General features: G+C 45.5%; 1 protein-coding gene across 9 annotated transcripts in view; it reads right to left on the bottom strand.

Moving 5' to 3' along the window:
* nhsl1b (NHS-like 1b) overlaps positions 1-23,194 on the bottom strand; it is a 169,076-nt gene that overhangs the window by 37,146 nt on the left and 108,736 nt on the right. The window contains exon 1 of one of the 9 annotated variants that reach the window (XM_045720936.2): positions 17,012-17,395. The exons of the other annotated variants lie outside the window; for them this stretch is intronic. Within the exon in view, the coding sequence (XP_045576892.1) occupies positions 17,012-17,333 (322 nt within the window). The 5' untranslated portion in view covers positions 17,334-17,395. Of the gene's footprint in view, positions 1-17,011; positions 17,396-23,194 lie in introns of those variants that run through there. 9 annotated transcript variants of the gene reach the window in all.

Raw genomic sequence — 23,194 nt, 5'->3', positions numbered from 1 at the left:
TGGTATAATGTTTAACTCTGGGATAGGCCTACAGTCAATATCATACTTCGATATCTCTGAACAGTAACAAAACCACCGACCACTCCTCTCAGTATCCCTCCTCAGTATCACCCCCCAGTATCCCTCCCCCTCCCTCTGTGTGAATTATTTATAGTATGCCGGACGTCTCGCCACCCCTCCCTCTTTTTGTCTGTGAATGAAAGTGTAGCTGTTAGTAAACAGGAACTTGATCTAGCCTGCAGTGGCTTCCTGCCCTTAGAGACGTCATCCATAATCTATCAGCTAGACAGACAGATCGAGGGGGAGAGAGAAAGAACAAGAGAGAGAGGAGAGAAGGTTGCAATAAAATTAGGCACACACACACACACACACACACACACACACACACACACACACACACACACACACACACACACACAGGTAAATCAACATGCTGTTGCTCTCTGATGAGTCTTGTTCTCCTGTTAATGACTTTAGCATGGTGAAAGGTTCCCATGCATCCCCAACACCATGGTGCAACACACCCACCCACCCACCCACCCACCCACCCACCCACCCACACTGTCTTGGAAACACTCAACCATAATAAACACACAATTGAACATTTTTGGATGGTATTCACAAGAAAGAAATAGGCCTAACCAAAGAGGCTGAGTATTAAGCTATACCACCTCTCTCAAAGTCCATTTTGAGTGACATGTCCTTCTGTTCTCAGCAGGCCACTCAGACAGAGGTCAGTGAGTGACCCCTAGTCCATACTCTCCCCTCCGTCCCCACCACTCTTCTTTTCTTTCACCCCTTCTACTCCTTTCTCCCCCTTTTCTGGGCTTCCAACTGACCTGCTCTTTTGTGCCGGCTGAGGTCAGCACTGGGATTCCATCACAGTCAGCACTCACACGTACACAAACATGCGCGCTCTGCACGCACGACACACTCACAAAACTTCAAAGGCTGGTTGTGGACAAAAAGAGGGGAAACCAAAGAGAAACCTGGCTGGGACACAGAGTGAGTCAGGAGGACACAGACCGCATCCCTGGGTGTCTGGGGATAGGATGATGTCATCAAAGTGAGCCAGGGGATCTGACATGAATTAAGGAGAAGGGGACATATTGTAAGCAGGGCCGGGACGATACCAGTATTGTGATATTCGTTAGCATCGTGGTAAGGAAACAAAACACGAAGCAGATTTAACTTCTTTAAGAAAACATCATTATGTTGTCATCCCCCTCCATCCCCACACACACACCCCAACGTCACCCAAAACACCCACACGTTTACTATTCACAGTGGAGCCACCTATTGAACACACCCATCTGTTATCACCACCTATTGAACACACCCATCTGTTATCGCCACCTATTGAACACACCCACCTGTTTTCACCACCTATTGAACACACCCACCTGTAATCGCCACCTATTGAACACACCCATCTGTTATCGCCACCTATTGAACACACCCACCTGTAATCACCACCTATTGAACACACCCACCTGTAATCGCCACCTATTGAACACACCCATCTGTTATCACCACCTATTGAACACACCCACCTGTAATCACCACCTATTGAACACACCCACCTGTAATCACCACCTATTGAACACACCCATCTGTTATCGCCACCTATTGAACACACCCATCTGTAATCACCACCTATTGAACACACCCACCTGTAATCACCACCTATTGAACACACCCATCTGTAATCACCACCTATTGAACACACCCATCTGTTATCACCACCTATTGAACACACCCACCTGTTTTCACCACCTATTGAACACACCCACCTGTAATCACCACCTATTGAACACACCCATCTGTTATCACCACCTATTGAACACACCCACCTGTTTTCACCACCTATTGAACACACCCACCTGTAATCACCACCTATTGAACACACCCACCTGTTATCACCACCTATTGAACACACCCACCTGTTATCACCACCTATTGAACACACCCATCTGTTTTCACCACCTATTGAACACACCCATCTGTTTTCACCACCTATTGAACACACCCATCTGTTATCACCACCTATTGAACACACCCATCTGTTTTCACCACCTATTGAACACACCCATCTGTTATCACCACCTATTGAACACACCCATCTGTTATCACCACCTATTGAACACACCCATCTGTTATCACCACCTATTGAACACACCCATCTGTTATCACCACCTATTGAACACACCCATCTGTTTTCACCACCTATTGAACACACCCATCTGTTATCACCACCTATTGAACACACCCATCTGTTATCACCACCTATTGAATAACTATAGAGAGGGAGGTACTAGATGCTGGAAATAGCATTCATTTGAAGAGGATGGATGCTGGGAGTTTGTGTGTGTATGTGTGTGTGTGTATGTATGTACTCTCAGCGAAAATCTACTTCAGACCACTTGAGTTGGTAACATTTCATTCCAGTGGAGGAGTTGTTTTGTGCGCTGAGGTTGATTAAGTAGGCTGCATTGTGTGTGCGCGCCCGCTGCAATGCTAGAAGATATTGAACATATTATCTGCTACTTGAGTTGGTACAAATTAGAGAGTTTTATGTGCATTCAAGTCAATAGTAGAGGCTGCATTGTGTGTGTATTATTCTCTATGAAAGGGAGCGGGGCCTCCCTCTATAGGCCTCCCCTCTATTGTACTCCATGAGAAAACCTTCCAGACAAGGACACCCTGCTTTGAGTGCAGCGTGAGACCAAAGACACAATCACTAAGATATTCAGTCCCTCCATATGTACATCTGCATGTGAGGGCATTTCATCTAGCCTACAGAGAAAGCCATTGGTGCAGTGGAGATAAATGAGACACATGTTTTGTGTCTGTTCAAACAAAAAGCTATTCACATATAGCTGAGTATGACCAGATGAAATACTCCTTTGAAGAGTAAAAGAACAACATGAAACATAACATCAACTGTAAAGACGTAAAGAGTGAAAAAGAGAGATGGAATCAAAAGGGAAAAAAAGAGTGAGGAAGAGACCAGAGGAAAGCTGCATACGCGCAAAATTGTTCAAACTTCAAAGCTAAGGTTCTCTTGATGTGGCATAAAAGCACTCAGTGCCGAAAAGAACAAAGGAGCCATGTGTACTGAGAGAAAGGAAAGAGGATAGAATGAGAGAGGTCAGAGGAGAGGTAAGGCCTGTACAGAGAAGGACTGGAAGGAAGGCAGACAGATAAAGTTGGTCAAAGCTCGTCTGCATGAATGAGCGTGAAAACAAGTCACCACCTTGGTTAAATAGAGTTGGGTTCACTCACCTGTAGCCTACATGGTGAGAACTGGCTTACACACACAGCAGGGTCAGTGCTCATAACACATCGCTGTCCATCAATTCTTGACCCAAGCAGATCCTACAGACCCTTTGTAATTCAAGCTAGTGTGTGTGTGTGTGTGTGTGTGTGTGTGTGTGTGTGTGTGTGTGTGTGTGTGAGAGAGAGAGAGAGAGAGAGAGACCCGGTGGATGCCTGTGCTATGGGTGACTGCATATTTATTTAGTACACATGGCGGCTGGTCATCCATCCATCCAGACCAAAGCGGTTTGTCTCTCCAACAAGCTTCCTTCCCCCTCCTCATCAACCTCCATCTCTCTCTGTGGAGACTCTGAACAAAGGATCTTTATCAGATCCCCTCATTCCCAAAAAAGGGGCTTTATCTAACAACAGACCTTCCTACTCTCCCGCTCCACTCCCAATGGAATGACTTTTGTACCTACAATCACTAGCTAGACATTCAGAGAAATCCTACTATAACACCTCTACTTCTCGTGGACAACAGTCTCCATTACGGAGCTGGGAACACAAGCATTTCAATACACCCACAATAACATCTGCTAAATATGTTTACGTGACCAATAACATTTGATTTGATTCATGTTTTTTAAAAGCTAGGTCGTACCACTCCACTATACCTGAGGGAGAGAACGTGATGCTCGTTAGTGTAATCAAGCAATGAGCTGAATCACATTAACCCTCAAGGCCCTGAGTCTGGAAAAGAAAAGCACAAACAATGTTGACTCTCAACCAAGAGTAACAGGGAGGTGCACAACGCCTAAATGGGTCCCCACACACATTCAAACCTGGGGACCTTTAAATGTTAGCATAGAGTAAAATAAAACAGGTGTTGCACTTAAAATGTGTCCCTGTGTAAAGCAGCCTCTCAAAATGTTATTTTATGAGCTGGCTGCTTTGTCCATCTGTAGTAACGGTCCCAGTGGAGAGGCTGGTACTTCTGTTCCCGGCCCCCCGTCACCCGTGATATGTGCATACCTCTCCCCCTCTCTTTTAGAGAATGTAAATCTAACCCCATTTGCGTATTCCCCTCTTGACCCCAAAATGGACTGGTGGGAAACTCCTAATCCTACTAGTCCTTCTTCCACCATTTCTATTCCAGTCATTTAGTGCTCCTATCCAGGCCAATTACTGTCACAGTGCAAGTATCCTAGTCAGGTAAGGAGGCTCTAAGGCTGCATTTACACAAGCAGCACAATTCAGAAATGTTTTCCACTAATTGGTCATTTGACCAATCATATCAGATTTTTTAACGTCGAGGCCGATCTGATTGGTCAAAAGATCAATTAGTGAAAAGAAATATCAGAAAACGCAGCCTAATAGTCCTGCTCCAATGCAGAGTGGTCCATAGCCTCTGCAGTGCTTTAGAGCTGGATTTTACAAAGCAGTGTCCTTGGATGTCTTGAAGTGTGTCTTAAAACAAAATGCATTACTGTTATTATTCCGTAATGACCATTATCATAGTCCAATGGCCGTGTAATGTTGGCTAACACTGGTTTATTACATTAGAGCATCATCTAGTCCAATAAAGATATAGAAATCCCATAAAGTGGCCCAGTCTACATTACTGGCCAGCCAGTCTGGCTCCATAGATATTGATCTGAGTACCCTCAATATGACTACACTATCCTCTTAGGACTGATCATATCATGACAAGGTGTGTGTTTGTCTGTGGCAAGTTCTGTTTCCGTTTCCACCGGCGACCCAGTCTTAACACGTCCTTGTCACTATGCAGAATCATACCAGATTCATCGCTCTTTTGGCTCCCTTTTGTCATTCCCTCTGTACATAACAAACAAACAAACACACACACACACACACACACACACACACACACACACACACACCCCCTCCTCCATCCTCTCTCTATTGGGGCGTATGCTGGCTGTAGTGCAGCTTTCCTGACCTACATCTCACACCAGCTCTGTCTGTCTATATGTAGCCTACTGCTGTCAACTCTGCTCTCCATAGGGGAGGTGGGCCTCATAGCAAGATTCATTTCATTAACCGCACACACACTACAATACATTTGATCTGATACAAACACACAGATATGAGTGCTTTAGTATGGGTCTACAGGGCCTAGAGCAGCATTTAGGGCGGCAGGTAGCCTAGCGTTTAACAGCGTTGGGCCAGTAACCGAAAGGTTGCTGGATCGAATCCCCAGGCCGACTACGTGTAAAATCTGTCAATGTGCACTTGAGCAAGGCACTGAATTGCTCTTGTATGTCGCTCTGGATAAGAGTGTCTGGTAAATGACTAAAATGTATAGACAGAGTATTATACTGCAGGTGTAAGAGTTGACACTAATGTAGACACTGTCCAGTGCACCATAGGTGATTATCATTGCATTAGTGGGAGTCATGATTAGTGTGATTATCATAGCTATCATTAGTGTGGTCAACAAGCTAGCTATAGATGACCTTGCTTAGACTACTGTATCCATGCAGGACACAGCAAGGTAGCCTGTTAGCTTCCATGGTTAACAGTGAGGCGTTTGTCTCATTCATACACTGAGCCAGACAGACTGGGTTACTTTAGGGTAAGTGCCTCCGCTAACTCAAGGGCACAGAGCGGCAAGCCACTTGGGGCTGCACAGCATTTCAACGTAGGAGAAAGAGAGAGGAAGGGAGATCCTGTGGGTGTGTCTACGTTAGGGGTGTGCAGGCACTTTCATTTGACCCAGTTTAACATGGCATCTCACCTCTCATCAGCCACAACAGGCTGTCATGGTGGACCAGGTCTAACAACCAATCAACAATCCCCTTTACCACACGAGGACCAATCCGCACAGGACCAGGAAGAGAGCTTGTCATTCAGATAATTTCCTACTTGTGTGATTCAACCAATCAGGGGTGATGGATGTTGGGTCTGGTGGCCCGGCAGTGACCAGTGTTGATTTCCCATAATTCTCCATGTGCTTGACTGACTTTGGATTTGTCTGGCCAATCACATTGAACCCCTCCATGCTGGATCTGTCTGTGACAGTCATCCTGTGTGTGTGACCTTGGATTTATCCAACCTATCACATTGACACCGCCCCCCTGCTGAGTGAGTGAGTGAGTGAGTGAGTGAGTGAGTGAGTGAGTGAGTGAGTGAGTGAGTGAGTGAGTGAGTGAGTGTCTGTGTGTGTGTGTGTGTGTGTGTGTGTGTGTGTGTGTGTGTGTGTGTGGCGCCTATACAGCCAACAGGATATGACCCAAAACCAACCCATAATGATCACTTCCTACACAACAACCCAGTGGTGACCCAGTCCCCTAGCAGAGCCACCCCATCATATCCAGTTCCCATACATAGCAAATAGGAACAGATTACACTGTCTCTGACAACACTCACTTTATTAGGCAACATTAAAGGACAACAGCAGTAGCCGTCAAGCCAAACCCAGCCCACACTGTAAATACAGTATTGTATTGACTCTGTCTCTATACCCAGCTCTGTGTGTGTGTGAATCTGACCAGAAGCTAACCAGGTCAGCCTGATATTAGGACCATAGGGGTTGAGATTGTGTAATAGTCACAGTAACAGCCCAGATAAGCCTATAGGGCCCATTACCTGTATAGTAACATACTGTACCACAGGTGCAGTACCAGCAGGCTGTAACATAGTGATGTCAGTGAGTGTTTCTGGACAGAGACAGATTAGAGCTCCTGGGACCACATCGACATGGAATCAGTATCACTGAACATGCACACTAAAAGCATTCTGGGATCACTGGTGTCATCTGTCCAAAGTGACAGGGGGATCTACGTCTGGGTGCTCTCTGTGTGTGTGTGATGCGGGGGAGGGGATCCTTAGACCTTGTCTGGGAAACAGGCAGCCCCTAAAATCCACTTAACCCCTCCCTTTCTCGCTCCATATTCAACCCCCCAATTGCTTAATAAAAAACCTCTCACCCTTCCCTCCCTCTGCTCCCTCCCTCACACCCCACTGTCAAATCTAAGTCATTAGGGATGGAAGGATTAATAGAGAAAGGCACCATTCAAATACAATGAGTGTGCCCCCATAATGGTCCCCCAGGGAAACAAGGGTAATTCACTGATCAAATATGACACCAAACATCTGTATGGGGTTAAATTATAAAAACCTGTAGTTCTATTTGATAGGTAATTAACCCAATGCTAATTTTCTAAGGTAGTTAACATAATGCTATGAATATGTTAATTCAATTATATTAATCATTTCTGTGAATTACAGGGGCTTTTCCAAATGCTTTATTGCTACACATGGTTAGCCCATCAGTTCACTACCGTTGCACTATAATCATGGGACAGCAGTGGTCTACAATCCCTACACAAGAGCAGTCTGCAGTGATGCTGCTGGTTGGGTAAGTAGTGCCACCATGTGGTAGAAACACGCAACTGCAGACCCAATGGAACGAAGTACTGAACGCAATTCCATTGTTTATAATTGGAAAGTTGAAAGTTATCTAAAAATATTTAAAAGTAGTTTAATTAAGCTACAACTTCAGTCATGTAAACTGAGTCCCCTGTAGTTTCATGGCCATAATAACTTGCGCATATACCACCGCACTGACAACCAAATGTGCTTTTCTTTCTTTCCCCAACGATTTTCACCATAATCAATTTACACATGAGGCGTGGAAGCCCTCAAAAGAGGGTTGCCATGGTGAGGACGGCTCATTAGCACGGTGGAATTAAAAGAGCCTCTTAAAAACCCAGCAGCATCCCCTCTTTACTCTCCTCTTTCCCGCTCTCCTCTGTTCTAATGAGTCTCTACAGCGTAAAGGGGAGATGCAGTATATTCAGGATGCTTGGCTTAATGGAGCCTCCAGCTGATTCACTCATAAAGGGCCTGGGGCCGAGGATAAAACTGGGGGCATGTTTGCGGCCCTGGGGCTGGAGTTTGAAACAAGGGTAGGGGGTCCAGTATTGATGGTTGGGGGGATCAATAGTTACATATCACAATATTATTTTGGGACAATATTATATCGATATTTGACTCCAAGTGTCTATTTAGCATTGTTTTTGCTACTGTAAGTATCGGTAGCTGATGCTAGTCTGCTGTACCTAAGCCAAAACTCTGGTATTTTCATCCTATAGGTCGTTGTCCATCTTCTATAGCGTGTTCTCCAGCCAAGATGTTTTCGCACATTCATTTCCCTGACTGATCAAAACTTGTTTTCTCATGCTCTCTTGTCTCTTTGCAGCAGATATAAGGTGAGAAATATGTTTGGAACATCAAATCGCAAGTATCAAACCGCAAGAATCACAATACATTTCTTATCGGCAGCTAAGTGTTGTGATAATATTGTATGGTGAGGTCCCTGGCAACTCCCAGCCCTAGGGTCCAGGGTCTATGGCTGGGGTTTGATACAAGGGTACAGGGGATCCAGGTTCTAAGGCTTGGGATGGGGCTAGGACTCTATGACTGGGGACATAGGGCTAGGACTCTATGACTGGGGACATCGGGCTAGGACTCTATGACTGGGGACATCGGGCTAGGACTCTATGACTGGGGACATCGGGCTAGGACTCTATGACTGGGGACATCGGGCTAGGACTCTATGACTGGGGACATAGGGCTAGGACTCTATGACTGGGGACATAGGGCTAGGACTCTATGACTGGGGACATAGGGCTAGGACTCTATGACTGGGGACATCGGGCTAGGACTCTATGACTGGGGACATCGGGCTAGGACTCTATGACTGGGGACATAGGGCTAGGACTCTATGACTGGGGACATAGGGCTAGGACTCTATGACTGGGGACATAGGGCTAGGACTCTATGACTGGGGACATAGGGCTAGGACTCTATGACTGGGGACATAGGGCTAGGACTCTATGACTGGGGACATAGGGCTAGGACTATGACTGGGGACATAGGGCTAGGACTCTATGACTGGGGACATAGGGCTAGGACTCTATGACTGGGGACATAGGGCTAGGACTCTATGACTGGGGACATAGGGCTAGGACTCTATGACTGGGGACATAGGGCTAGGACTCTATGACTGGGGACATAGGGCTAGGACTCTATGACTGGGGACATAGGGCTAGGACTCTATGACTGGGGACATAGGGCTAGGACTCTATGACTGGGGACATAGGGCTAGGACTCTATGACTGGGGACATAGGGCTAGGACTCTATGACTGGGGACATAGGGCTAGGACTCTATGACTGGGGACATAGGGCTAGGACTCTATGACTGGGGACATAGGGCTAGGACTCTATGACTGGGGACATAGGGCTAGGACTCTATGACTGGGGACATAGGACTAGGACTCTATGACTGGGGACATAGGACTAGGACTCTATGACTGGGGACATAGGACTAGGACTCTATGATTGGGGACATAGGACTAGGACTATGACTGAGGACTAGGGCTCTATGACTGAGGACTAGGGCTCTATGACTGAGGACCTAGGACTATGACTGAGGACCTAGGACTATGACTGAGGACCTAAGGCTCTATGACTGAGGACCTAGGACTAGGGCTCTATGATCGAGGACTAGGGCTCTATGACTGAGGACCTAGGTAAAGGGCTCTATGACTGAGGACCTAGGATAAGGGCTCTATGACTGAGGACCTAGGATAAGGGCTCTATGACTGAGGACCTAGGTAAAGGGCTCTATGACTGAGGACCTAGGATAAGGGCTCTATGACTGAGGACCTAGGATAAGGGCTCTATGACTGAGGACCTAGGATAAGGGCTCTATGACTGAGGACCTAGGTAAAGGGCTCTATGACTGAGGACCTAGGATAAGGGCTCTATGACTGAGGACCTAGGATAAGGGCTCTATGACTGAGGACCTAGGATAAGGGCTGGGGCTCTATGGGACCGGGATTGAGAATGAAGAATAAGACAGGATAATATTATGCTATTCAACCCCCTTATTAAAGGGCAATGCACAACTGTGAATAATCATGCAACTCTCCTCTGAAGCCAATTGTAGCCACTAAAACATGCAGTACCCATTCTGATTGTTTGAGGGGTAGGACTGGGAGCAACCCAGAAAGACCTCAGTGGAAGCAGCTTGGAGCTGATAAAAGCCCAATCTGATCAGAGAAGTAATTAAATAAATGAGTTTGAGCCAGGCCATTTAGTGCTTAAACACTGTTATCCTGTACTAGGCCTAAATTAAACAGGGTAACACACAGCTCTACAGTTGAATTGAATAGGGCTCGGGCTGTAGTGAGGACATGCTCTAATGACTATCCTATCAGCCTACTATTACTACTAGCCTCCTGGAAATGAAGCTCCAAAAAGCACACTACAGGCCTAAAACAGGACTGCATGCTTGAGCGCACGCGCACACACACACACACGCGCAGACACACGTGCACTCGGAATTAAGTCAAACAAGCAGTAAACAGGCTTCTCCACCTAGCTACACATATTCAGGCTGTTAATACTATTACACAGCAGGTCAGTACAGATGAACTCTGTATGGCCTTTCAACTCCACCCTCTGCAATGTGTCAGCGCTGGGCAGAATGGAACGTCGCCTCACACACAATCATCTGGAAAACAAGACAGGTGACAGGGGCACAGCCCAGGAGAGGGGGGGGGGGGGGGGGGTGAAAGAGGTATAGGTGTAGAGGGAGATCCCAAGGGGTAAGGGTGTCCTTTGTAGCTCAGTTGGTAGAGAGCATGGCACTTGTAACACCAGGGGAGAGGGTTCAATTCCCGGGACCACCCATATGTAAAATGAATGCACGCGTCACTAAGTTGCTTAGGATGAAAACATCTGCTAAATGACATATATTATTATATTATACCGATATGGTCTGACTTACCCAAAGCCCTTCGTATGTCATCACTGCAACGCTGGCTTAATCTAATTTCATAAGATCAGGCTCCAGCCATACACACACTACACCAGTAGGGGGCTCTCCATCCTTTACAGGTGCACCAGCCAAGCTTAGAAAATAAACCACAGGGTTATCCCTAATAATGTAATCAACTCCTTAAGTAACAGTCACACAGATGTGACTGTGTGCAGCCCCACTACCTGTCACAGACCGACAGGAGGACTCAGGTCTTAGCCACACGATGGAACGGTCACCTATTAGAGCTTAACAAGGCAGGCGTCCCTCCATTACTCACAGAACTAACCAAGCAGCACCAATTACTCTTTCATTCAATGCCGAGGGGCAGAGCCAGGGTAACTGAATTAGGCCTGAAGGGACGTGGGGTTGGTGAGGCACACAGGCGCATTAACACACACACACACACACACACTTCATCAGAGACATGTATGCTTGGGGAAATGACAAGAGGTTATGAACAAACATCTTCCATTATGGGTCATTCCTGACTCTGGAGTCAAGATTGTGTGTGTGTGTGTGTGTGTGTGTGTGTGTGTATGTGGGGGAGAGAGAGATACACAGAAACAGACACAAAGAGCAAGAGAGAATTGGGGGGGGGGGGGGGAGAAAGAGAGAGCGAGAGAGAAAAATAAACTGTTAGGGATAAATCCTCTATCCCACCAAGATCAGCTATCACACTTTCTCAAACTTTGTCCACAACCTGCCGACGGTGGGATTCAGGGAAACTGTGTGTGTGTCTGTAGGGGGTGGGACTAATGTGTAACAATGTGTCTTTGTGACTGTTCCTGTTCAAATCCCACAGTTAATCAGGCAGAGGAAGGACAACTTCTTTTGTGTTCCCCTCTCTAAGCAGGGGCCATATAAACACACACACTTCTGGGGCATAGGTTGACACCATTGTCTAGTTTTTCAACGATGAAATAAATCCTCTTATCCTTCATCTCAACCTCTGTTTCCATCTCCTCAGCGATCACCTCTTCTATAGCTGTGTATGTATAGCTATAAACCATGATAATCCATGACTAGATAAAGGAGAGGTGCTTGACCAAACGGGTAATGCGGTCCGATGTAAGGTGTGTTGCTGACCGTGTTTAAAGCGTGGAGTCAGCCTCCGTCATGTCACAGAGATATGACCAACTAGGTCAAGGTAAACGGAACTCTACAGTCTTAACCAGATCACAGAGAGAGAAGGAGAGAAAGAGCTTCATATACAGTGCAGGGAAAAAGTATTTCCCCCCTTTCTGATTTTCTCTATTTTTGCTGAATGTTATCAGATCTTCAACCAAAACCTAATATTAGATAAAGAGAACATGAGTTTACAAATAACCCCAAAAAATTATACTTATTTTATTTATTGAATTAAAGTTATGCAACATCCCTGTTTGAAAAGTAATTGCCCCCTAACACTCAATAACTGGTTGTCACCTTTAGCTGCAATGACTCTAAACAAACACTTCCTGTAGTTGTTGGTCAGTCTCTCACGTCGCTGTGGAGGAATTTTGGCGCACTCTTACATGCAGAACTGCTTTAACTCAGCGATATTTGTGGGTTTTCAAGCATGAACGTCTCATTTCAAGTCATGCCACAACATCTCAATTGGGATTAGGTCTGGACTTTGACGAGGTCATTCCAACACTTCAAATTTGTAGCTTTTTCATGTAGACTTGATTGTGTGTTTTGGATCATTGTCTTGCTGCATGACCCAGCTGCAATTCAGCTTCAGCTCACAGACAGATGGCCTGACATTCACATGGGTCCCATCATGCCTGGTGAAAACCAAACACTGCATTCCACAGTAAGAACTTTATCCCAACGGTCAAGCTTGGTGGTGGTACTGTGATGGTTTGGGGATGCTTTGCTGCCTCAGGACCTGGACCACTTGTCTTATTAGAAGGAACCATAAATTCTGCTCTGTATCAGAGAGTTCTACAGGAGAATGTCAGGCCATCCGTCTGTGAGCTGAAGCTGAAACGCAGCTGGGTCATGCAGTTTATGCTTGAAAACCCACAAATGTTGCTGAGTTAAAGCAGTTCTGCATGGAAAAGTTGGCCAAAATTCCTCCACAGCGACGTGAGAGACTGACCAACAACTACAGGAAGTGTTTGTTTAGAGTCATTACAGCTAAAGGTGACACAAACAGTTATTGAGTGTTAGGGGGCAATTACTTTTCAAACAGGAGCATTGGGTGTTGCATAACTTTGTTTATGAAATAAATACCTAATTGTGTTATTTATCTAATATCAGGTTCCCTTTATCTAATATCAGGTTCCCTTTATCTAATATCAGGTTCCCTTTATCTAATATCAGGTTCCCTTTATGTAATATCAGGTTCCCTTTATCTAATATCAGGTTCCCTTTATCTAATATCAGGTTCCCTTTATCTAATATCAGGTTCCCTTTATCTAATATCAGGTTCCCTTTATCTAATATCAGGTCCTTTATCTAATATCAGGTTCCCTTTATCTAATATCAGGTTCCCTTTATCTAATATCAGGTTCTTTATCTAATATCAGGTTCTTTATCTAATATCAGGTTCTTTATCTAATATCAGGTTCCCTTTATCTAATATCAGGTTCCCTTTATCTAATATCAGGTTCTTTATCTAATATCAGGTTCCCTTTATCTAATATCAGGTTCTTTATCTAATATCAGGTTATTTATCTAATATCAGGTTCCCTTTATCTAATATCAGGTTCCCTTTATCTAATATCAGGTTCCCTTTATCTAATATCAGGTTATTTATCTAATATCAGGTTATTTATCTAATATCAGGTTCCCTTTATCTAATATCAGGTTATTTATCTAATATCAGGTTCCCTTTATCTAATATCAGGTTCCCTTTATCTAATATCAGGTTCCCTTTATCTAATATCAGGTTCCCTTTATCTAATATCAGAATTCACCTTTATCTAATATCAGGTTCCCTTTATCTAATATCAGTTTCCCTTTATCTAATATCAGGTTCCCTTTATCTAATATCAGGTTCCCTTTATCTAATATCAGGTTATTTATCTAATATCAGGTTCCCTTTATCTAATATCAGGTTCCCTTTATCTAATATCAGGTTATTTATCTAATATCAGGTTCCCTTTATCTAATATCAGGTTCCCTTTATCTAATATCAGGTTCCCTTTATCTAATATCATTTACATTTAAGTCATTTAGCAGACGCTCTTATCCAGAGCGACTTACAAATTGGTGGATTCACCTTATGATATCCAGTGGAACAACCACTTTACAATAGTGCATCTAATATCAGGTTCTTTATCTAATATCAGGTTCTTTATCTAATATCAGGTTCTTTATTTAATATCAGGTTTTGGTTGAAGATCTGATAACATTCAGTATCAAAAATAGAACATTTGAAAGGGGGCAAATACTTTTCCGGAGTTATGTTATGTGTATGTATATGTAAGGCATGATACAAGACAAAACACTCATTTACACTAACCGCAGTCAAATTCCCCATGCAGGTTTCCCTCACCTCCCTCTAGTTCTCAAAAAAGCCCACTGATTTCATTAGGGCCTATTTCCATTTCCCATGACTATTCCAGAAGGAAGCCTGCTCCTCTGCCACTCAGGTCCTCTGGGCCCCCAGGGGAGCTGTTGGCTGTGATTGGTCAAACCCTGGACCTGCGTGAGTATGCCCACTGGGGGGCTTATGGAGGATCTGGAGAACACCTGCTACATATCTAAACTGGTAACTAAAGAACATGAGAGAGGAGGGAGGGAGAGACAGATAGAATGGGTAGACCTGATACTGTAAGACAGGAAGGAAAACGGTGAATAAAGTGGAAGCTGTATAGAGAAAGAAGAAGAGCATAGGGGAAGAGAGATGTAAAGAGAGACAGGAATGAATTACAACTAGCCCTCAAAGCTCTGTGTCAGCTGCCGTCTGTTCGCCGTAGCGTAAATACAGCGTGACTAGAGCGTTAATACAACATACAGCGCAGGCACAATACTGTACCAATGTGGGCAACATCTTGAGCTGTCACGGCGCATTAACCAAAACAGGCTTGAGCAAGGACGCTAGCCTGGCTCGCATTGTTACGCTAAATGCATAAGAATAAGTGATTCATCACACACACACACACACACACACACACACACACACACACACACACACACACACACACACACACACACACCCCCGCGCAATATCATAAAGACTCTGTACAGTATTAGTCGAGCTGTGTTAAAGACATCAACATTTTGTTTATTGACCAATGACTATAAAACCTCCTCTCTCCCTTCCTTTCCCCCCCACTCCATTCGATGGGTTCTTTATTAACTCTCCAAGGTGAAAGTCAGTCACCCCAGTTACCTACTACTGTCCCCCACGTCACCACATCCTGTCATCTCTGTCACAGTCCAACACAGGGATGTCCCATCACCCCCAGCTGCTGGCTAGTGTTGAGGGTTCCCATGAGTGGGGTGGATGGGTGCTTCTTTATTTGTGTATCTTACTGTAAATTCTGATGTCCGATGTCTGCACTCAGCACGCATTGGCATGTTCAGGCACACACTCAAATATACAAACACGGCACCCATACATTACAGTAACTGCAAAACATTCAGCATATTTCTAGAATTTAGGAACAGAAAGGCCTAGAAAGAAAAAGACTGACTTTTATCATGGATGGGTTGTTTATGTGCTATCAATAAATGATAATATCTGGGTTCTGCTCCCAGAGGTCGTGTAACTAACTCCCTGATGCCCTCAGCTCGGCCGCCAGAACCTCCACCACCACTCACAGGTCAAAGGTTAGAGGTCACCACAGCACACCCTGATGACACAACAAATGACCCCCAACAAAGGAGTCACAGACTCACACACCACACACACACACACGCACACACACACACACACACACAAAAAAACAAGGACAGACGGCACAGATCACACATTTACAACTACGACAAATCACATAATGGGAGGAGACAAAGCACCGGCCTGAGAGTGGCTGTACCACATGTCTCACATAGAAACACACTAACACTGTTCAAACAGGATAGTCTAAAACAACATTACTGCCAAGGTCTGGTCACAACAACAGATTTGTCTCTGTCTGCAGCAAAGCCACAATGAGCATTCCAGTGTTTCCCCCAGGATTTTTTTCAGCAGCGGTGGCAAAGTTAGCGTAGGGTATGGGGAGGGGTTGTAGAAGTGGGCGTGGCCAATGGGCGGTCTCCGACCCAACATTTTAGAGGCCCTTCTCTTGGCCGCAGAAACAAAATGTTGCTGTTTTAAAGCTAATTTCCTGCAATTGTACACATTTAGCTATGGGGCTGAGAGAAAATGTGCAGTTTTAAATATAATTTCTACACATTTTGCAATGGCTTATGCTATCTGAGTGACAATTTCTTTGGGGGAATATAAACTTTTTGGAATTGTGGATTCTCCATAACAGTCTAGTTTTTATTTTGGTGATTGTTAGTTCTCTCTTATTAAAAATATATAATTCTACAATATTTTCTACATACTTTATATCTGGTTTTAGTAGTTTAAGTTTACGCTGAATTTTTTTTATCATCCCAATTTTTTGGAGTGGCAGCAATGATTTAGCAGCGGTGGAATATAGGGGAAACACTGCATTCACACTATAGTATAGATTAGAATATAAAGCAAAGCACTATAGACAAGTCCAAAGCCCCAGCGACTCCTCCTGCCAGGACTGACTAGAAAAACAGTCACTCTAAAGCCCAGAGACCAGTCCATAGAGGCAGAAGAGCAGTTTAATCTACCATTGCAGTCCAACAGTTCCAGCCACGTGTGTCTCAACAGCACACAACAGCCTGAACCCAACAAAACACTACTGTCTCTGTCACACAACAACCAGTAAAACCCTCATTCTAAAGCCGACTGACTCCAGTCTGAGTAGTGTGCTCTGTTCTACCTTGGTGAGAAGTTCTCCCTTGGCTGTCCTGGTAGGTGTGTGTGTGTCCCAAGGAGCCCTTGGTCTCGGGTCCTAGCAGTCCCGGTTTGGGCGTCCACAGAGAGTCCTGTCTCTGGTGGACCTTGGTGGAGAGCAGGCGGCGTCGCAGGCTGCCCTCAGGCCTACGGATGGGCCCTGAAGCATGGGGCTGGACTGGTAGGTTGTTGCCCATCTCAGAGGTGGTGTGGAAAGCCTTCTTCCCTGCCGAGTCCTCATAGCAGGCGGCCTTGTGCCAGCAGCTGACCACCGGCTTGGAGGAGAGGCACTGCACATATGCGATCATCCTCTCTCTGTCTCTAAGACCCTCGAGCCCCCCTCTCGGCCCTCCCACTTGGGACAGGGGCTTGTGTGTGTCGCCCTCCTATTTTCTCTCTCTAGCCCCTAGACCCTCAATAGGACTCCCCCTTCTCTCACCCCCCCCTCTCCCCAGGAAGGATGAAGGGATGGGAGGGGCTGGTTTTCATGGCTTTAAGTTTTTGCAACCCGCAGGGGACACTCGCCTCCCTCCAGACCACAATCTCCAAAAGGCAGCCACTCCCCCTCCCACTCTCCTCCTCTCTTTTTGTTCTGTCTTTCTTTCCCTCTCTCAGGGGCTTCTATTGACTTGCATTGATTTGCCTGACAAAAGGGAGGAATATGCAGTGTCAGATTACAAGCTCTATTTCCAAAACAAATACGGTGAATCTTCCAAAATCCAGCACACCTCAAAAACATCAACACCAAATCCGATTTAGCAAAAACCCAAAGTAGGAAGTTTGGGTTTGAGAAAGAAAAAAGTTGGATTCCAATTCTAAAAAGACCAGGAGAAATGTGGTGAGATATTCTGAGGATGTGTAAAAGTGTTTAAACAAAGGTCTCCACCCCCCAGCAGGAAATAGCTGAGGTTACAATATGGTTCTTCTCACGTCACAATTTTGACTTTCTCCAAAACGCTCCTCACTGGTATTCAATACTCCAACGAAGTGTGTAGAACTCAAGACTCTCTCTCTCAAACACAGTCAGGTTGGATGTGGGACGGAGACACCCTCTAGAACAGATGCAAGAGATGATGGAAAGAGATACCTCTGGTGAATAGGTGAGTAGCAACTCTCCAGCACAAAGTGTGTGTAGGATGAGTATCGTGAGGTGAGTTTCTTCCCCTCCTTTTCTTCTCTCTCTCCAACTGACCATCAGCTTTGCCCCTTGGCCTCTCCTCCTCTCCCCCCTCCTCCTCTCCTTTATAGGTCTAATCTGTAATTCCAGATTATCCAGTCCTAGTCCCTTTACAGAGACAGCAGACACGGAGAGCACTACAGATGGACGCCATCCTGCTGCTAATTAACCCTGGTGTAATGGTCAGCCTGCCAGCGTGTGGCACCTCAGATGACAACTGCCAGTCATTACAGGTGTGACCTGGAGGATGCAAATAGAACCAGACAAAACACCGACAAAAATGGACAGAAACAGACAAAGAGACACACAGACACATCTAGACAACAGTTAAAGGTTTCGCCTCTTCTGCAACAACGGTGCAACTATATAGAGCTGTGTGTTATTCTAGACTAGACCACTACATATAGAGCTGTGTGTTATTCTAGACTAGGCCACTACATATAGAGCTGTGTGTTATTCTAGACTAGGCCACTACATATAGAGCTGTGTGTTATTCTAGACTAGGCCACTACATATAGAGCTGTGTGTTATTCTAGACTAGACCACTACATATAGAGCTGTGTGTTATTCTAGACTAGACCACTACATATAGAGCTGTGTGTTATTCTAGACTAGGCCACTACATATAGAGCTGTGTGTTATTCTAGACTAGGCCACTACATATAGAGCTGTGTGTTATTCTAGACTAGGCCACTACATATAGAGCTGTGTGTTATTCTAGACTAGGCCACTACATATAGAGCTGTGTGTTATTCTAGACTAGGCCACTACATATAGAGCTGTGTGTTATTCTAGACTAGACCACTACATATAGAGCTGTGTGTTATTCTAGACTAGACCACTACATATAGAGCTGTGTGTTATTCTAGACTAGACCACTACATATAGAGCTGTGTGTTATTCTAGACTAGACCACTACATATAGAGCTGTGTGTTATTCTAGACTAGACCACTACATATAGAGCTGTGTGTTATTCTAGACTAGACCACTACATATAGAGCTGTGTGTTATTCTAGACTAGGCCACTACATATAGAGCTGTGTGTTATTCTAGACTAGGCCACTACATATAGAGCTGTGTGTTATTCTAGACTAGGCCACTACATATAGAGCTGTGTGTTATTCTAGACTAGGCCACTACATATAGAGCTGTGTGTTATTCTAGACTAGGCCACTACATATAGAGCTGTGTGTTATTCTAGACTAGGCCACTACATATAGAGCTGTGTGTTATTCTAGACTAGGCCACTACATATAGAGCTGTGTGTATCATATGGATCAATCATCACTAATCAGATTGTTGGGGGCATTGGAGCTTAGAGCAGTGACAGAGCTGCTGACCAGCAGAGGGGGAGAGGAGATAGAATGTTTAGCCAGGGAAACACACATGCTTTATTTCATTTACACCACAACAATGATGACTAGGCAGATTATAAAACATATAAAAGCATAGACAAACGCATGCACACACACACACACCAAAATGTTGCGGGTAGAGCCTCTTCAAAAAGACTACTGACAACCCTGAACTGATGCAAGGCAGAAAAGGAAACGGCAGATAGAAACAGAAATGCAGAGGAAGGGAGGGATTCACAGTAGTAACTAAATGAGAAAAAACAAACACCACATAGCAGCTCCATCTAGTGGTACAATATCACATCGTCACTTCAAGGATCCATGTATGGAATACTGTGGTAGAGAAATCAGACTCCCACTGAAAGTAACTCCACTATAACCTCATCTAACAGAGTGTTTACTGGGCACTCCCGACAGTACCTCTGTCTGTCTTTATAAGGTACAGTAAAGTAAGGCTGAGGTGAGGTTCTGATTCTGAGAAGACACAGACAGACAGACAGACAGACAGACAGACAGACAGACAGACAGACAGACAGACAGACAGACAGACAGACAGACAGACAGACAGACAGACAGACAGACAGACAGACAGACAGACAGACAGACAGACAGACAGACAGACAGACAGACAGACAGACAGACAGACAGACAGACAGACAGACAGACAGACAGACAGACAGACAGACAGACAGACAGACAGACAGACAGACAGACAGACAGACAGACAGACAGACAGACAGACAGACAGACAGACAGACAGACAGACAGACAGACAGACAGACAGACAGACAGACAGACAGACAGACAGACAGACAGACAGACAGACAGACAGACAGACAGACAGACATGGTTCTAGCTCTAGGACACTGAACAGGAAACCAGTATTCTTACATTGTCAAAGGATCTGATTAGCTTGTAAAGACACACAAACAAGCAGACTGAACAGTAACAAATATAGAGGAGTGAAACGATGGATAAAGGTCAAATACCATTTGGAAGTAGGGTCAGTCTGTGCCCTGCCAAAGATACAGCAGATAGCCGGGTTCACAGAGCCTTTAACAGAGGTTATCATTTCCATAGCGAAGCCACACTGACAACACTAACACTAATACTAATACAGCCAAACACCAAACCCACACACGCAATGCAGGCAGGCCAAAGGGCTTTAAACACATGCACATCTGACTGTGTACTTAACCCCTCCCTCGGTTCCCATTCTAAACCATACAAGTACAGTACAAACACATACACAGTTTCATCAACACAGAGGGGTGTTGGAAAACATACTTCCTCCCTCGGTCATATAGCTACGTATCTGAGAGATACACAATCACTCTCTCTGTGTGCATTAGGTTCAACATTTTCACATCCCCAGCGGGGGGTATAGAGTGATGCGGACAGTGGACACACTCACACATACATTAGTGGTAGCATCAGCACAATAGGGGTCGCTTGGACTAACACACAGACACATTAGCAGCCTTGCCTTTGACAGAACTAACTAAACAGTGGGGGGTTCAAACTGACAGGCACACACACACACACACACACACACACACACACACACACACACACACTCAGACAGACACACACTCAGACAGACAGAGAGACAGACAGAGACACACACACTCAGACACACACACACTCAGACAGACAGACAGACAGACAGACAGACAGACAGACAGACAGACACACACTCAGACAGACAGACACTCAGACAGACACACACTCAGACAGACAGACAGACAGACACACACACACACACTCAGACAGACACACACACACACACTCAGACAGACACACACACACTCAGACAGACACACACACACACTCAGACAGACACACTCACACACTCAGACAGACACACTCACACACTCAGACAGACACACACACACACACTCAGACAGACACACACACACACTCAGACAGACAGACACACACACACTCAGACAGACACACACACACACACACACTCAGACAGACACACACACACACTCAGACAGACACACACACACACACTCAGACAGACACACACACACACACTCAGACAGACACACACACACTCAGACAGACACACACACTCAGACAGACACACACACACTCAGACAGACAGACAGACAGACAGACACACACACACACACTCAGACAGACACACACACACACACTCAGACAGACACACACACACACACACTCAGACAGACACACACACACACTCAGACAGACACACACACACACTCAGACAGACACACACACACACTCAGACAGACACACACACACACTCAGACAGACACACACACACACAGACACACACAGACACACACACACACAGACACACACACACACTCAGACAGACACACACACACACAGACAGACACACACACACACTCAGACAGACACACACACACACACTCAGACAGACACACACACTCAGACAGACACACACACACAGACAGACACACACACACTCAGACAGACACACACACTCAGACAGACACACACACACTCAGACACACACACACACTCAGACAGACACACACACTCAGACAGACACACACACACTCAGACAGACACACACACTCAGACAGACACACACACACTCAGACAGACACACACACTCAGACAGACACACACACTCAGACAGACACACACACTCAGACAGACACACACACTCAGACAGACACACACACTCAGACAGACACACACACTCAGACAGACACACACACACACACACACTCAGACAGACACACACACACACACTCAGACAGACACACACACACACTCAGACAGACACACACACACACACACTCAGACAGACACCCTGACAGACAGTGTGTGAGTCAGTCAGGGTTCAGTACTGCATGGGTAGGTAACCCCCCGGCCCAACATGCAGGGCGGCCGAGCTCTCACAGCCCACTGGTTCTGAATGGGGATTATGGGTAGTCAGTCAGGAGGTGTGTGTGTGTGTGTGTGTGTGTGTGTGTGTGTGTGTGTGTGTGTGTGTGTGTGTGTGGACGACACCTCCCAGACAATGCTGTTGATGCCCATGCTGGGTCCACACTGGGAAGAGCTCATCCACTGTGTGTGTGTGTGTGTGCGCGCAAGTGCTCGTGCGTGGGCCCGTGCGTGCCTTTGTGTGTGTTTGTACAGGGGGATATTACGGAAGGCTCAGAGAAAAGGGACAATGGTTTCCAGGGAGACCCAGGGGGCTGAAGGTAGGGAGAGTGGGAAAACACCTGCATGCTGTGTTCTGTTTGTCTGAACAATCATCCGCTGTTAGAGTCAGCTATTGTCTAAGGAGCTCAGGCTAACAAAACTCATCCATTGTCTACAGGAGGACTATGGAAAACTCCATCCATTGTCTACAGGAGGACTATGGGGAAAAAAACTCCATCCATTGTCTACATTGTCTACAGGAGGACTATGGGAAAAATTACTCCATCCAATGTCTACAGGAGGACTATGGAAAACGCCATCCATTGTCTACAGGAGGACTACGAGAGAAAAAAACTCCATTCATTGTCTACAGGAGGACTACAGGAAACAAATCCATCCATTGTCTACAGGAGGACTATGGAAAACGCCATCCATTGTCTACAGGAGGACTATGGAAAACTTAGCCATTGTCTCTAACCAACT

This window comes from Salmo salar, chromosome 06 (genome assembly GCF_965601325.2).
Source record: "Salmo salar chromosome 06, fSalSal1, whole genome shotgun sequence".
NCBI classification, from domain to species: domain Eukaryota; kingdom Metazoa; phylum Chordata; class Actinopteri; order Salmoniformes; family Salmonidae; genus Salmo; species Salmo salar.
The sequence above is the reverse complement of the archived record's forward strand: the minus strand, read 5'-3'. Positions and strand labels throughout refer to the sequence as shown.